Source organism: Martes martes (assembly GCF_963455335.1).
Source record: "Martes martes genome assembly, chromosome: 2".
NCBI lineage: Eukaryota > Metazoa > Chordata > Mammalia > Carnivora > Mustelidae > Martes > Martes martes.
Genome location: NC_137889.1, coordinates 182,667,484 through 182,682,881, shown reverse-complemented (window position 1 = coordinate 182,682,881; position 15,398 = coordinate 182,667,484). Strand labels below are relative to the sequence as shown.

The 15,398-nt window shown below is 45.2% G+C and overlaps 1 protein-coding gene across 1 annotated transcript; it reads right to left on the bottom strand.

Moving 5' to 3' along the window:
• Window positions 1-616: 616 nt before the first annotated feature.
• SRD5A3 (steroid 5 alpha-reductase 3) lies at window positions 617-15,140 on the bottom strand. The gene is made up of 5 exons (XM_080796995.1): window positions 14,832-15,140; window positions 8,079-8,221; window positions 5,997-6,194; window positions 2,431-2,565; window positions 617-1,559 (listed from the first exon to the last, which is right to left on the bottom strand). Exons 1-5 carry the CDS (start codon window positions 15,050-15,052, stop codon window positions 1,300-1,302), a joined length of 957 nt encoding a protein of 318 aa, XP_080653121.1. The 5' UTR covers window positions 15,053-15,140; the 3' UTR covers window positions 617-1,299.
• Window positions 15,141-15,398: the final 258 nt, after the last annotated feature.

Sequence of the window (15,398 nt, the reverse complement as noted above, 5' to 3'; positions counted from 1 at the left end):
TGAGGTGGTATTTGATGGATGGGAGAGAAAATGCTACAGCAGAATTATTTTTAGAACTTTAGAATGTGCTTTCACGTGCTTATACTGAAAGTTTAGATTAAGAAGAATCTCAGTCTAGCAGGTTCGTTTTTACTACTCCAAGGATGAGGGTGGGAGGACCTGCTTTCACTGCATTTGGTTATGCGTCTGAATAATAATGAGGTTCTTTCTCCCACAGGGAGGTAGCTATTAGTGCAAAACTTCACTAGCTAGTAGACTGTAATATGACACCTGCACAAAAGCCATCAAGTTAATACCTTAGTCACTAAGCAAGGAAATCTTGTGCTGCACAAATGTGCAGTTTTTACAGGGCTGCTCAGGCTGTGGTGTTACTTTTCCAGTTCTTGTTTTTCTTTTAAACCATGCATTTACTGCCCTTTGATTTAATCATGGGTATTTTCTCGAACAGACTGTTTTAGTGTAAACTTTATTCCTAAAAATCTTCAGATTCATTTTATTAAAACAGTTCAAACTCAGGCAAACCTTAATCCAGTGTGAGTAACTCCGCACGAACGAGGCTACAGCACTGGCCCCCTCTGCAGCGAAGGTCAGTCCATTCATGAAGGAGCTCGACACGTAAATATAAAAATATTTTATTTTCAGATGCTTTCACTTTTAAGGTACTTCCTCGAAAGGCATGTCAAAAGAAGTATTAAATAAGAGTGGTTTCCTATGATTTGAAGGGCAGATGAGTGGAAACCGCTCTTGCTGGTTACGTAACTGAAAATCTTCATGGCTGTATGTGAAGGTATACACTATCTCCAACAAACTCATTTTCCTCTAAATCTGTTGCTGTGAAATGATATATTGTGATTTTCAAAAGCTCTTCTGCTTTTACTGAAATGCAACAGTTACTGCGCACTGCTATACTGCTTCTTATGTAGTCCTGCTCATTTGTCCCTAACAAAAAGCCATGGATGGTCTCATCTCTTCCTCTGGGGACGTAGGCGCATGTGCGAAGCCGTTGGCATATTCTTGGTTAGTTTGCTTGTGAGGCAGCTTGGAGAAGTCTCATCTACTTGTTAGCAGTTGGTCGGTTTGATAAAGCATCTCAGAAGGCAGACACAGCACTCCCAGGCCTGCCAGAAGGATTTCCTCTTTGAAGATTCATTTTCTTGCGGGGTCCTGCTTTGCTCATTCGGTGAAGACTTTTGGGTGTAAAAACGGAACGCAGAGTTACAAACAGTTCTGCAGAAACTGTCCTTTGGTCCCTAGACTAGGTTGTCCTGAGGAACTGCACCTGTCATGACTGAAGTTACTTTAAAACAGGAATGGCAGGAAAGCTTTCCTATGCTTTGGATAGGAGACAAATTTGCTTTTGTAGAATTTGTGGCTGAGGAAAGCAGACAGCGCCTGGCTGAAGAAAACATATGTCACCACTAGCCACCAAGTTAAGTTGTGGAGCCCAAAGGTGACAGCCATGGAAATGTAGATCATCAGCTCTGCTAAGTAGTTCGGGGAAGAAACATATTCAAACCAGTCTCCAAAAGGGATTCGGTGGTTACAGTGAATGACCACCCCTGAAACAGAAACAGAAGACCACCTGAACAAACGAAGTTGCACAAAGAGAGTTTACCACCTCAGGCCCCAAGTCATTTCCAAAAACTCAGATTGCTGACCTGAGTGCAAACCCACTTCCCGTCACACTTCCATTGTCACCCTACTATGTATTAAAAAGTTACATGCCTAGATTACACTATCGACTGAAAATAAGCAGAGGAAAGCCTGTTTCTCCACTAGGCCTCCAAGCTAGTCATTAAGAGCTCAGCGGCATGAGCTCAAATCCTGACTCTACCACTCACATGCTGTGGAACTTTAGAAAAGCTGCTTAACATCTTGGTGCCTCAGTTTCCCCACTTGTAAAGGGAGAATAAGACTGTCCCCAACTCAACTAAGCACTGTGAGACTCTATGTAAAGTTCCAGGAACCGGGCCTGGCACAGAATAAGCACTGGATAAATGCTGAATAGTATTATTCCACTGTTAGTATTTCAAAAAACCTAATGAAAACTGTACCTGTGATAAGTCAATACAAGCTAACTAAAAAGTCAAGGGTGTTTTTTTGCTGTGGCTGGAATGACCCTAACTCAGCAGGGTAACGGGAATGCTCACGTGCTGCTTAGGCACGTGTCTGCTGTGCAGACCCCCAGATGTGGGCACAGAATAGAACTACAGAGCGTGAGGGCTAGATGGAGCTGGGGAAGTCTTTCAGCATAACGTTCTCATTTTACAAAGGGGAAGATCGAGACCCAGAGAGGTGTCTTGTCGAAAAGGAGCATTTGATAGATGAGTCTGTTAATTTAGGGCAGGAGGGGAAAAAATAAGGGAACAGGGATAACTAACTTCTGAGGGTTCAAATTTCCCATGCAATGGCTGTGAAAGGCCGCCTCACCTGCTTTATTTTTCCTGAGATTGCCGAGAATGACATGGCACTTGTACTGATGGACAGACGACCAGATAAACATTAGCATTCCGAGGATATGGAACCACCGAGCTTGCATCAAGAGATTTTTCCCTATCACATAGACTACAGAAAAAAAGAATTAGCTTATTAGCCAGCCTGCAAAATTTCAGAAGCTTGGGGAATGATACAGCTAGTAGAACCATACAGTTAGTAGAACACAATTACACACTATTCTGTTCCTCGCGACTAGAAAATTATCCTGACCGAATGTACCAGGTCGGGGGGGTGGGTGCGGGGGGAGAGCACTGTCCTGTGGGTGAAGGGGTAGGCTCCGCATCCAAGGGCAGCTTCAGTGGCCCCTGACAGAGAGTGCCACATGGACACGCTCTCCTGCTGCCTCTTCAAATGCTTCAAGCACAGAGGTCGGCTCTGTCTCCTACTCTCGTGATGCACTTTCGTGTGGTGACACTGCTTTGCATTTATATTTCTAAGCCTGGTGTTATGTCTTTTTCTTATGGTCTACTGTCAGTAAAACACTTTCTAAAGGAATCTCACCCTGAGCTGCCACCGTAAGCCATTCAGGGGAGACACTGAATGCAGAGCACGGACTTGACTGGCTCCAGCCAATGAAGAAAATCACTAGAAGTAACAGCTCACGGTGGGGCTTCCCAAAAGAGAAGAAGTGTAAACTGCAAGACGAAGACACAAACTATCCTTTTCTGATTAGAGAGAACCATGTTAGATTTAGTTCAGAAGTAGAAACACTCTTCCTCTTTCTTCTCCAGCTACCAAGAAGACAGGAAGAATGCAGGTCTTTTGAGGACTGGCATCAGAAAAGCAAATTCAGGACTTCCTTACGATCAGCAGGAAGCAGTCAGGCTAGTTAGGAACTTGACTGAAGAAACAAAGGGGTCCATTGACTGCGGACAGGATTGACGGTGGGGAAGAGCCTGAGGGCCTGGAGCCAAGAGACAGCCCCTACAGAGCTGATTCAGGTAAGAGAGCCCAGAATATGCGATTCCATACGGGTACTCGGGTACCCGGAAGTAGGACTAATGACAGCTCGGGACTAATGACAGCTCACGACTAAGGAGAGTCCACCAATGTCTACCTGTGTTAATTTCTTTTAAAAACCTGCCCTATAGAAACAGTTTACTGTAGACTCTTAACGTTTACTAGGCTCAGCCATTTAATGAAAAGGTTATGTTTTTACAGGCTGAAAATAAACAAAATATGAAAAATAGTTTTAAATTGGAGGGCTTTAAGAGCAAGTCATTTTAGGATTAAAAACCGAAGCAAGTGTGTGAGAGTTCTCATCGCTGCCAAGTTACCTACTCTGAATCAGAGAAAGTACCTATGAGGGAAAGATTCCTAAGAGTAAGTTGAGGGAAAGATTCCTAGGAGTAAGTTGGAATTATAATGCAAGAAAGGGGAGGCAAGTGGAAGGCTGAGAGTCCAATCTGTGTAGTAGTTAACTCTTTGTTTGTTCGTTATTTACTGATTGAGTGTCTACCGAGCCTGGCATCTCCACAGGGATAAAGCAGTGAGTAAGTAAGGCAGGATCTCAGTCCGCAGGAACCCGTGTTCCAGTGGCAAGGGACAGACAGAAACGAGTAGGCAAACCGATGACCAAGACAAGTTCAGGTAGAGAGGGCACTCAGGAGAAAATAAAATATAACAGTGTAATGGGAAGTGGCTGGAGGAAGACCCTCTAGACTCGGAAGACCAGGAGACGAGGGGGCAGCTTGTAGACATCCTTTCTCTTCCCTTTCACGAGAACCCTCTGAAATCGGGATGCGTCCCTGATTACAGATGAAGGTACTGAGGTTCAGGGCAGTTAAGTAAGCCAGAATTCAGACTCAGTCTATTCCTATCAGATCCCATGGCTGACACATGCCCGTGTGTTCTCTCTCAGGGAATTCCTGAAACCGGTTTTCCTCATATTGTCCCATATGCCTGCGTGTGACTTCTTGAAAGACAAGTAGGTGAAACAGAGGACAGCTTCAGAAAGGAGTGTCTAGAAAGCGATTTCTGGGGTGTCTCAGCTGCTTTTTCTTGACTGTTTATTTGGGGGGGAAGGCAGAAGCTGGGGTGAAGCTAGCAGACGAAGCTCCAGAAGAGATACGTAATGCCAACGGAGGCCAACAGACTGAAAGCTAGCGGGTTAGCCACACGCTTCAGAAAGCTCCTTTGGGTGGAAATCCTAGCACTGTGCACCATGAATAATAGTTTAGACCTTGATACGGGCTGCACGTGAGTGCCACAGCAGAACGCTCAGGGAGGAAACACTGACTTGATTAAATTCAGGGGAATCAGATGGAGAGATGCTAGCTGAGTGGCTGAAGCCAATAAATAGTTCATGAATTAAGAAAAATCAGTATTAAATTGTATTCTAATGTCATTCCTTAAGCCAAAGAGACCTTGGGTTGTGCTCTAGCGACAGAGAGAGGATGCTCAAGGGGCTATTCTGATGCCGAAATCGAACCTGAGGAGCAAAGTTCACTGAGTACTGGAAACATCCAGACTTTGGTCTCTATTTACACGGACAGAGAGGACACACGAAGACTTGAACTAAGAAAATAGTCATGAATGCTCTGCCCTACAGTGTGTGGGCAGAAGGACACCAAAGGTGAAACAGGGTGAAGTTCGCCTCAGCACTAAAACTAACGTGAGTCACCCCAAATGACTCGAGTTCTGTGTAAAAAGCATGCATTGTTTTGACAAAAATGATAGTCCTATATGTTAGATCTCCAGCCTCCCTTCCCCCCCGCAAAGCACACTTCATTTCCTCCTCATAAACAAAGGTCATGATTTTGCTTCCCTCTTCCCGGCCAGTGGGAGGTCAGCAATGTTCAGACACAACTCGGACTCTCCACAGTACGCTTTTGTCCTCTCCCCTCAGGCTGCCTCCCTTGAAGAAAAGCTTTGTTATGATCAGAATCATCCTAAGAACTAAACGGCAACAAAATGGCTCTCTACTCCCTCTTCAAATCACAGCTGTTCACTCTGGCCCAGGCCACCCCTTCTCCTCTGGTTTTCGGAGATTTAATCCCGTACCACCCTTCCCCTTCCACACATACACCCGGCGGAGACTGAGCCTTTGGTGGAGCAACTTTCTTGGTGGACCCCTTCTCCTGCTCTTGGGTGTTCCCCTGCTTCCTATCCAACTCTTTCTTTCCCTCTTTCTTTCCAGAGTAACTCCGCCTGAGGTCACGGACCTTCCACCAAGGGAGACCCACATCCCAATTCTTCGTCCTTACACCAAGCCTCCTCAACACCTGGTACTTTACTATCTTTATTTTACTTTACTATCTTTACCATGGGCATTAGTGCTTGCATTGGTGTCTCTCAGGTTTTAGCAATTTTGTAATAGTTAATGTATATACCCTTGGGCATGCTGACTTTTTCCAAGGCTAGCAGAGTTCAAATTCTTAAATGCAAAGTGGGTTGGGCAGGTCTGTTTTCAAACTTTTGTCAGGCTTGGTGGAGTGCTTTGCCTGGACAGCACTTCACACGCCCAGTGACTCGACGGACAGACTCCAGGGACCACTCACCATTCCTGCCGTCCATTGGCACTTGGCTGAGCACAGTCAGGCCGGTGAGGATATAGTAGACAAGTCCAAAACAGTACTGCACGACGTGAATCACGGCATTGGAGAAGACACTGACATAGAAGCATTCGAAGAGCCTTCGCAAGCTGTGTAGCCACAGAAATACTAACACTAAGAATGCGGACAGCGCCAGCTCACCCCCTATAATTCAGAATGCAACATGTTAGCATCTCTCTTTCTGGGATTAATGCAAAGTCATTATTATTTTTCCTGCTGTTCCACAGAATATTAAATAAGATTAGAGCCAGGAGAGGGCCCTAAACATCATCTAGCCTAACAGTTTTTTTGGTTTGTTTTTTTTTAAGTCATGAGGAAGTGGGTCAAGTGAAGTTAAGGAATTTGACTAGTGACAAACTCAGGTCTCTGGCCTCTCCACCATTGGAAAGCCTTCTGGTTACATGCATGCCACTGCAAAGGAGTCTGTGGACCTCTGGTTCCTGGCGCTAACAGCCAGATGAAGATGGTTGGGAAGAATGCCCGGATGACCTCTAATAACCCCACCTGGTGGGGTCCCTGGGTCAGGGGAGATGAGACACAGGTACCTGGACAGGCGAAAAAGGGGACAGGAGCAGAGACAGAGGGAAATATGCATTTCTTTCCTTATTAAACAAACAAAAACCAAAATCACACTTTCAGGGGACTGTGAGCTTTGAGATCTATCTCCCTACCTGCCTCCCACCCCTCTGGCAAAAGAATTCAGAAGAAGTACTCATTTTTAAAATGACGTAACATTGTTTTTGTTTTTTAAATGAATGTCACACATACACATACACAGACACATACACACACATCATTAGAATTAAGGATACAGTTTAACAAATTTTTACAAACTAAACCAACCTATTCCACCCATATATCCAGCATCCAGATCAAGAAACAGAACACAACCAGCACTCCCTTGTCTCCCCTCCAGGCACTGCCTCCCCCCAACAAAGGTAAGCCCTATCTAGACTTCTATCAGTACAGAATAGCATTGGCTATTTTTCTATTGTAAATACAGCAAATCCTAGTTTTAACTCTTTAGGAATAGGTTAAAACAAATATACAAATAAAACTCCTCAAATATATATATACATTTATTTGTATATACAAATATACAAATAAATATATAAATATACAAATATACAACCTTCTAAATTCCAGAACCCCAGCTAGCCCCACAGTAAACAAAGGGAGAGATGAAGTTTTAATGGGTGAAGTGGGATCTGCTGAGGTCTCTGCCGGTCCCAAATAGGATGTGCATAGGTCTTCCCTCCGGCTGTCATCTTTTGCAACAAGTTCCCCTGGTTATACAGAAAAGGACTGTTCCCATGGAGCCAGTGGTGGAACAAAGGACAGAGATAGCACCAGGACAATTTGTTTCTAATTCAGCCCCTCATCCTCTCCCTGACACTAATTGAGGCCGCCTTATGGTTTTTCACCTTCAATTCCTGATTTCTAAAATTGTTCCATGTATCCTTTATTTGAGGTTGAGTGAGGTGAATTTAAAGGCTATTTTATAACCATCTGGTCAATAACTATTCAGAGACAATTTTATTATATAACTATTGCTTACAGTATAACCAATATTTTTAACTGGTGATCAAGAGTAATTTCTATTCTATTTCTGGGGTTCTGAGACATGATTTTGGTTCAGCTAGAGAAACAACAAATGTTTCAAGGCAAACCTAATGGAGCCTAAGAGCTTTCGCACTGAAGTGGAAAGACTTCTGCATAAATGTATCGATAGCACTAAAAATATCAGAAGGAGCACAGCCAGTCTCGTACACAGCATAGCACTCGCTGGGAAGGCAGGGCCGAAGAGCGGACTCTTGGTTGGCTGTGATCTCAGTGAAGGACACGGAGACATCCCCGTGGCCACTGGGCTAGGAAGCACACAGAACTCTTTTTTTGGCCTCGCCCTCCACTTTCTTGGCCCACACAGGAGGAGGCTGGGGGTAGCTGTGAAATACCAGGAACAGTTCCCTGCAGGCAGGAGAGGCAGGAACAGGACGAAACGGTTATAACTAGCCCACGGAGTTGTACCTTGGAACTGGGCAGCCCCGAGAATTCTGAGCAGACCGTGAAGCCAGTTTGGAAAAGGCACTCCCAGGAACAGAGACTGAGTAAGGTGCCAAAGCAGGAAGCCGTTCCACAGCACTGAGATGATGTAGAAGTGAGAAAAGTACCTGCAAGGTTAAACCAGTTGGGCAATCATCAGAGGAGGTCCTCTTTAAAGCATTATGCAGGAAGACTATTTTTAGGCTCTGGAGCCTCCTTCCCCGTTTCCCAAAGTGTACTTTTGTTTTTTTAATAGAACCTGAATCCTGCAGGCGTTCAGACTTTTAAAATCTCCTTTCAAAGGAGGGGACCAGTTAACTCCGGAAAAAGAGGCCACCTGAGGTTAACGAGACCGTGATTGACCTTGTTAAACCTGGATAGAGGGTCAATTAGCAACCTTCTTATCTCTGGGTGACAGGATTGGCTCAAGTTCCAACAGAGGGGGCACCAGACCCTGGCAAAGAGAACCTAGGTTGTGCCAAAAGAAGCCAAATATGTCAAAGATTTCTAAATCCTGGGCAATGTTGCTGCAACAGCCATAGAGCTGTTACACAAGATTTACAAAACCACAAGCTCTCGGGGCTGCCAGAAACCTTAAAGGTTTTCTGATTCAGTGTTTTCCGAAATTGTGTTGACCAAATTACTTTATAATAGCATGACTTTAACTCATAAACGAGGAACCAACTCCTGATGGTTACACCTTTCATCAAGTACAGCGCCTATTTTGCAATCAACACAGTTATAAATGAAATACAAGTAAAACCAGAGCCAATGGACGCTGAAAGTAGCAAGGTTACCTTAATGTGAAGGAGGATGCTGGTTTACCGAAAGGAAATCACCTACTATGGCACAAAGGCCTAACACAGGTTCTTCTGAGGTCCCTTTACCTATCCTTCTCCTACTTTTCTTTATTTAAATAAAGAATAAATTTAAATAAAATCTTTCTGACTCCGCGGGTTGTCCTCCCTGGACTTCAACACATCACTTTGTATCAAGCCTCTTCCTTGTCACAACAAAGGAGACCGAGCTCAGAGATGCTTCTTCCAGAAGATCCAGATGATTGTATCAGACTTTACGGCAACCCCTGCCCCACCCACCCCAGACCCTGCCCACAACCGGGTCTGACAACTACTGATCTCATCTGATCATTCCAGAGCAACCCATTTAATTCTCCTGTTAAAATTTTATCACTAGATCTGCCCTTGCCGAGCTAGCCTGTTGTTCCTGATTCCGATCTTCTCTGGGCTCAAGAGCTTAGTTTCCTCCAAAGTTCATCCTTGTATTTCCAATACTCCCTTCCCTACCTGGCCACTGGTTTTTGGTTGCCTTCTAGGGTCTTTCTTAAGACATGCTTCCTAGAACTGAGCCCAGGTATGGTCTGAGTTGCAGGAGCAGAGCAGAATGTCAGCAGCACCTTGCTCTGAAGGCTTCCATGCAAAGGAGAGGGGTTGACTTTTGAAAAGCATCTTCTGGGCCAGCCACTCTACCTACTTCATTTCTTCACAAATATTTATTGAGAACTTAGAACGTGCTGGGCAATGTTCTAGGATCTGGGGACTCAGCAGGGAGCAAACAGACCAGGTCTCTGACTTGATGTTTACCTTCAGCATATTTGGTCAACGAATCAACCTATAGACATGTAGCAGAATACTGGGTTAGGGGGTGGAGAGGGTGCAGAGGAGAGGCCAGGGGTGGTCAAGGATGGCCTCTCTGGAAGTGATATTTGGCTAGAATGAATAACTTTAGTGAGCTTTTATGGGAAAGAATTTTCTAGGCAGAGGAAATGACAACCACATAGGCTCTGAGGAACAATAAAGGACACCTGTGTGCAGAAGCAGATGCTATAGGGTCTTACAAGGACACTGGCTTTTATTCAGTATGACGGGGAGCCATTTGTGCAGAGTGACTTAAATAACTTAGGTTTTAAAATCCTTCTGGCTAATGGAAAAGTTCTGGAAATTGATAGTGGTGATGGCTGCACAGCAATGTGAATGGATACACCACCAATGAACTGCACACCTGAAAAGGGTTAAAATGTTAAGTGTTATGTCATGTATATTTTAACACACACACACACACACACACACACACAGCATTGCTTATTCATTTCACTCTTTTTAAAGTTAGAAAAAAAGAATCCCTAAACAATTCTGTAAAGTTTACTTGGTTATCTTGTGGCAGGTGAGAAAACGAAGGCTCAGATGTTAAGTTACATATCCAAGGTCACACAGTAAGTGGCAGCATTTAGCGTCAAACTCAGCCCGATGACTCTGAAGTTAAAATCACCCGGTAGCACTACATTTCTTCTTCTTTTTTTTTTTCTAAAGTAGGTGCCACGGCCAGTGTGGAGCCCAACATGGGGCTTGAACTCTTAACCCTGAGACCAAGATCGGAGCTGAGAACAATATTTGGACACTTAACCAGCTGAGCCACCCAGATGCCCCCACACCACTACACTTCTAATTCATGCAACCTAGATCCACCTGAACCTGAACTTTTCTGTCTCTGTATCACACATGCCAATTTATACCACGTTAAAAGGCCCCTTTAGCCTCCAACAACAGATCTAAGAACTCTACCCCTTTTGTTTTAGACATTCTCCCTCTTTTTCCTCCCTTGGCACTTTACTTAATTGCAGCACTGTTTCCCAAGCCTGTGGGAAGAGGGATAAGGTGATCCTTATGGTAACACAGGACTTGGCACCGAGCAAGCACTACTTTAATAAATATTTCAGGGCTAATTAGAAGCTAGGGACTGCTCTAGGGGTGCAACAATGAAAACAACAGATAATCCAGCCCTTATGGCACTTACCCTCACACTCAAAAGTAAAATTCATAGCATGCCAGCAGGCAGTTACTGTTACTGAGAAAATGAAAGCCAGGAAGAGAAGAAGGAATATGGGGTTGGGGGTGGGGGTCATGGTGGTGGTAGAATTATACTTTTAAACAGGGTGGATAGGCACTGAGAAGGTAATATTTGAGTAGAATTATAGGAAGAAAGGACATAAGCCATGTATGTGGCTATATGGGGAAAGAGCTTTCTAGATAGAGGGAACAGGCAGTGCAAAGGCCCTGAGGTGAGAAAGAAGACTAGCAGAGAGGCCTACAGAACTGGACTGGCACCACATGGGGGCTAACTACAGGATACAAAGTCAGTGAGGTGGTGGGAACAAAACAGTATAAGGTCTTGGGCTCTTCCTGTGAGTAAGATGGAAGCCACTGGATGATTTTGAGCCAGGAGGCAGGATCTAATAATACAGGTTTGCTGATAGCTGAGACTGATCCAAGGCCCCATTATGGGAATTATGGGGTTAACTAAGGAAGTGAACTAATGTCTACTGATTCTGACTAGGTGCCTGGCCTGTGCTAAGTGCCTTAATGTCATCACCACCAATATGGCAAAGAGGTGTTATTATGTGAGCACTCTAACGCATACCACTGCCTTTTGCCTGGACCATCATAACAGCCTCTTACTCAGTTTTCTCCACACAATGGCTAGTGACCCTTTCAAAAACACGAATCACATCATGTCACGCCTCCTTCCCGGTCCTAAAGCCTTCAGTGGCTTTCCATACACTCAGAATAAAATCTCAACTCCACCATGGCCCTGGTGAGCCAGCCCTGCCTCCCCCAGTGAGCTCATCTCCTGCCCCACCCCTCCCTTACCATCCTCTCCAGTGTTGTCACTGTCACTGTCACAACCACCCCATTTTGCTCATGATCAAGTAATCCTGCTTGATTTCCTCTGGGGCACTTATTACCATCCAAAATTACCTTGTTTTGTAAGATTTGTTTACATATTTACTGCCTGTTCTATAAGAACAAAAAGCTCTTGGCACGTAAGTACTCTATAAACCCTTTGTTACTCAACAAATCAACTAAACCTAAATCCTGTTTTTCTTAAACTCATTCAAGACATAGTGATCAAGGACCTTATTATTTGTCAGGCACTGAACCAGGGATATGGTAACAAACAAGACAATGTAAACTTATGGCCAGTTTATAGTCTAGAGCAAGGGTTCTTAACACTTTTCTTCCCTGGACTCCACTGGCAGTCTGGGGAAGGGAACTGGCCACTTTACAAAATGTTACTTCGATCATAAAATACATAGGGATTACCAAGGAGATCAATTATATTGAAATACAGGTAACACAACTACTAGAAAAAGAAATCTGTGATATAGTAATATATATGCTTAATTGCTGTATCAAATAACAAGATCTAGGGATTCATTCTTGTGGTGATAAAAATGTTTTGATGTCTCTTCAATATTTTTAATGTGATATAAAAAAACCTTTCACCATATTGCAAGTACTGCTAATTATACTGTGGTTCATTAAATACATTTAACATTAAGGAAATGCTGAATTTTGGCTAGAGGTTAGTGAAATAAAGATGTAATTTTCTTTTCTAATCCCGGTTTGCCCTGAATTCTGTGCACAGGTCCCCTGGTTATGACTGCTGCACCCCTGGAGAAAAGTCTGGATGGCTCTTTGCTTCCAGAGCTCAATTCAATTGCAAGGCTTTGATACCATTTTGAAACTTAGAAGCAGAAGTACTTCTATACACATTACACAAGTCAAGAGCATTGTGACTCATGTTGACATCACCTATTTATTCAGATTTTCTCGGAAATTAATAATCTACGAACCAAAAGGAAAACAAGAAAAGTACCATTACCTTAATTTAGGGAAAAAACCCTACCCAACAGTGGTAATGGAACTGAACATGCCATGAACTGCTTTAAGGTTTTATTCTTGCCTCCTTAGGAAAAAATAACCCCAAACAAAATTGCGTAAGCACCATTTTAGATGCAGAAATGTGAATGCAGAAATGTGATTTACAGCTGCCTCTAAGTATAAAAATTACAGGTTCATTTTTAAGAGTACAATTGAATTTTGCACAAGGAAAAATATTTAAATATAGTATCTAGGCATATTTGTCTTTCTTTCTTGGCCTGGACTTGCTGTATCTTCTTCCAATATTAAAAGAAATGGCTTAAATTTGAAAAAAAACAAAAACAAAACATCACTTGGACATCATGGAAGGTTCTACTCTAGAATTCTAGAGGAAGAAAAAGGTGTAAATTATGGGAGAAATTACAACAAGCCCAAAGAGTAGTAATGAATAAAGGAAAGGTATCAAGTCTGTTTCTTAGCTGTCATATAATCAAGTGCTTGGGCACTAACAGCTGGGGAATGGGAGCCAGAGAAACAGCAGAGAGCAGGGAACGACTTGAAATGTGTCCTTTAATCTAGGGACATCAGTACCCTTTTCAAAATTCAGAAAACAAATTGTTTGAATTCACACTAAGAAATATTTTTTCTTCACTTTATAACAGTAAAAAATGATAATCTGGGAATGCCATTGCTATGAAGCATAAAAGGATGTACTGCAATCAAACTTGATTAAAAATAGGATGATGGATAATGTTTGCTTAAAAAGAACCTCTAATAAATACAGGGTTTGACTAATTTGTCCTAAGTACTTCTACCTCTTCCCAGGGCCTCATTCCCTTTCCTCTTCCTGTGAATGTCCTACATCTCCCTTCTCAGTGTTAACACCTGAGGAATCTTTCTCCCAACAGACAAAAGTGGGGGCGGTTATCCACGTTTCAGAAGCCAAGTTACAGGGGCGCCTGGGTGGCTCAGTGGGTTAAGCCTCTGCCTTTGGCTCTCAAGTCAGGATCTCAGGATCCTGGGATCAAGCCCCACATGGGGCTCTCTGCTCAGCAGGGAGCCTGCTTCCCGCCCCCCCCCCGCCCCGCCTCTCTGCTTACTTGTGATCTCCGTCTGTCAAATAAATAAAATCTTAAAAAAAAAAAAAAGAAAAAACCCAAGTTACACTCAGCCGCATTCTTGTCTGTGGACCTGGGATACTGTCTCTGAGAGGTTCAAGAGATAACTTTAGATGCACCTTAAAGACAAAAGCCACTGCTATTCTCCTACCGTCTAGAAGTGCTTGGCTGACTCTTCTCAGCTATGTTCTGAATTCAAAGTACAAAAATAAAAAAGCCCAAACAAAAGCAAACTACGAGTCTTTACAATTCTGAAAGAACCCTGCTTAAGCACTAACGATTTCATCTTTCATTGAACTTGGTTATGAAACCTGTTGAAAGTCAAAGCTTCGGGGTGTCTTGACAGAAATGTGCACTCCTGGGCCGCCTTCTCCAGGGGCACCCGCCCAGGTGCTAGCGAGAAGGGTCGGTGTGGCAGAAGGAGGTGGCGCCCTGTGACCAGCGGCTCGCCCCCTGTCCTGACTTCGGAGGTCAGAGACAAATGGGAGACGCAAAGGCGAAGAAGGGCGGGCCTGCCTTCATGTCTACGAGTGAGTGACCTCAAGTTAGATTGAGCCCTAGAGTGCAGGGGAGGGCTGAGAGGAAAATTTGGGACCAAAAGGCTATAACCTGACGCCGGGCGACCAGGCCTACATTCGGAAGCGCTACTTCTTCCGAGGGGAAGACTCGGTGCGGCCATACGTTCACGTTCACGCGCGGCTCAGCATCCTCGGTGTCCGCGGGCCCTTGGGGCATTTCGCCCGCTGGACCACGACGCGGACGCGGCGGTGCCCCCAGAGACCCGCCGAGGCAGCGCCGCGCCCGGAGACCTATCAGGGCCTCCCGGGCCCGGGCCGCGCCGGCCCCGCGCCCGCCTCTGCTGCCCCCTGCCGGCTGCCCGAGCCGGGCGCCCCGGGCTCTCCGCGCCTCGGCTTCCCGGGCTCGAGCCGGGGCGCGATTACCTCTTGGGCACATCAAAGACCCGGCAGGCGGCCGGGCGCGACGGCCCCTCACGCTTGGTTTTCCCATAGCGGATCAGGTCCTGGAAAAGCGCGCAGCCCGGGAGCAGGCCGGGCGGCACTAGCTGCAGCAGCAGGGTCAGCAGGAAGGCGGCGGTCAGCGTGAGCCACAGAGCGCGCAGCGGGTTCAGCGCCCAGAGCTCGGCCACAGCCCAGGGAGCCATAGCCGACGCGCTGGGCTTCCGTGCTCCCAGGGCCCAAACCACCCGCTAGCGCTACAGCGGCCGCTCGCGCGCCGCACACCAGGTGGGCGGGACGTCGGTGACGCAGCGCGGGACGCGGACGTGCGCGGCCCCGCCCAGGACCCGCCCCGGAGGCGGGGTCACGCTGGCGCTCGTTGGTTGTCCCCGGTCTCTAGTCTGACTCACCGACCTGCAGGCGAACCCCGAAAGATGATTCAACAATGTGATGCGAACAGCTGCAAGCCTGATTGCTGCATTATTTTCAGTGGAAAAATGGAAACAACCCTGAATGGTTCGCTTTATTTAGTTAAGTTGTGCTGCAATAACA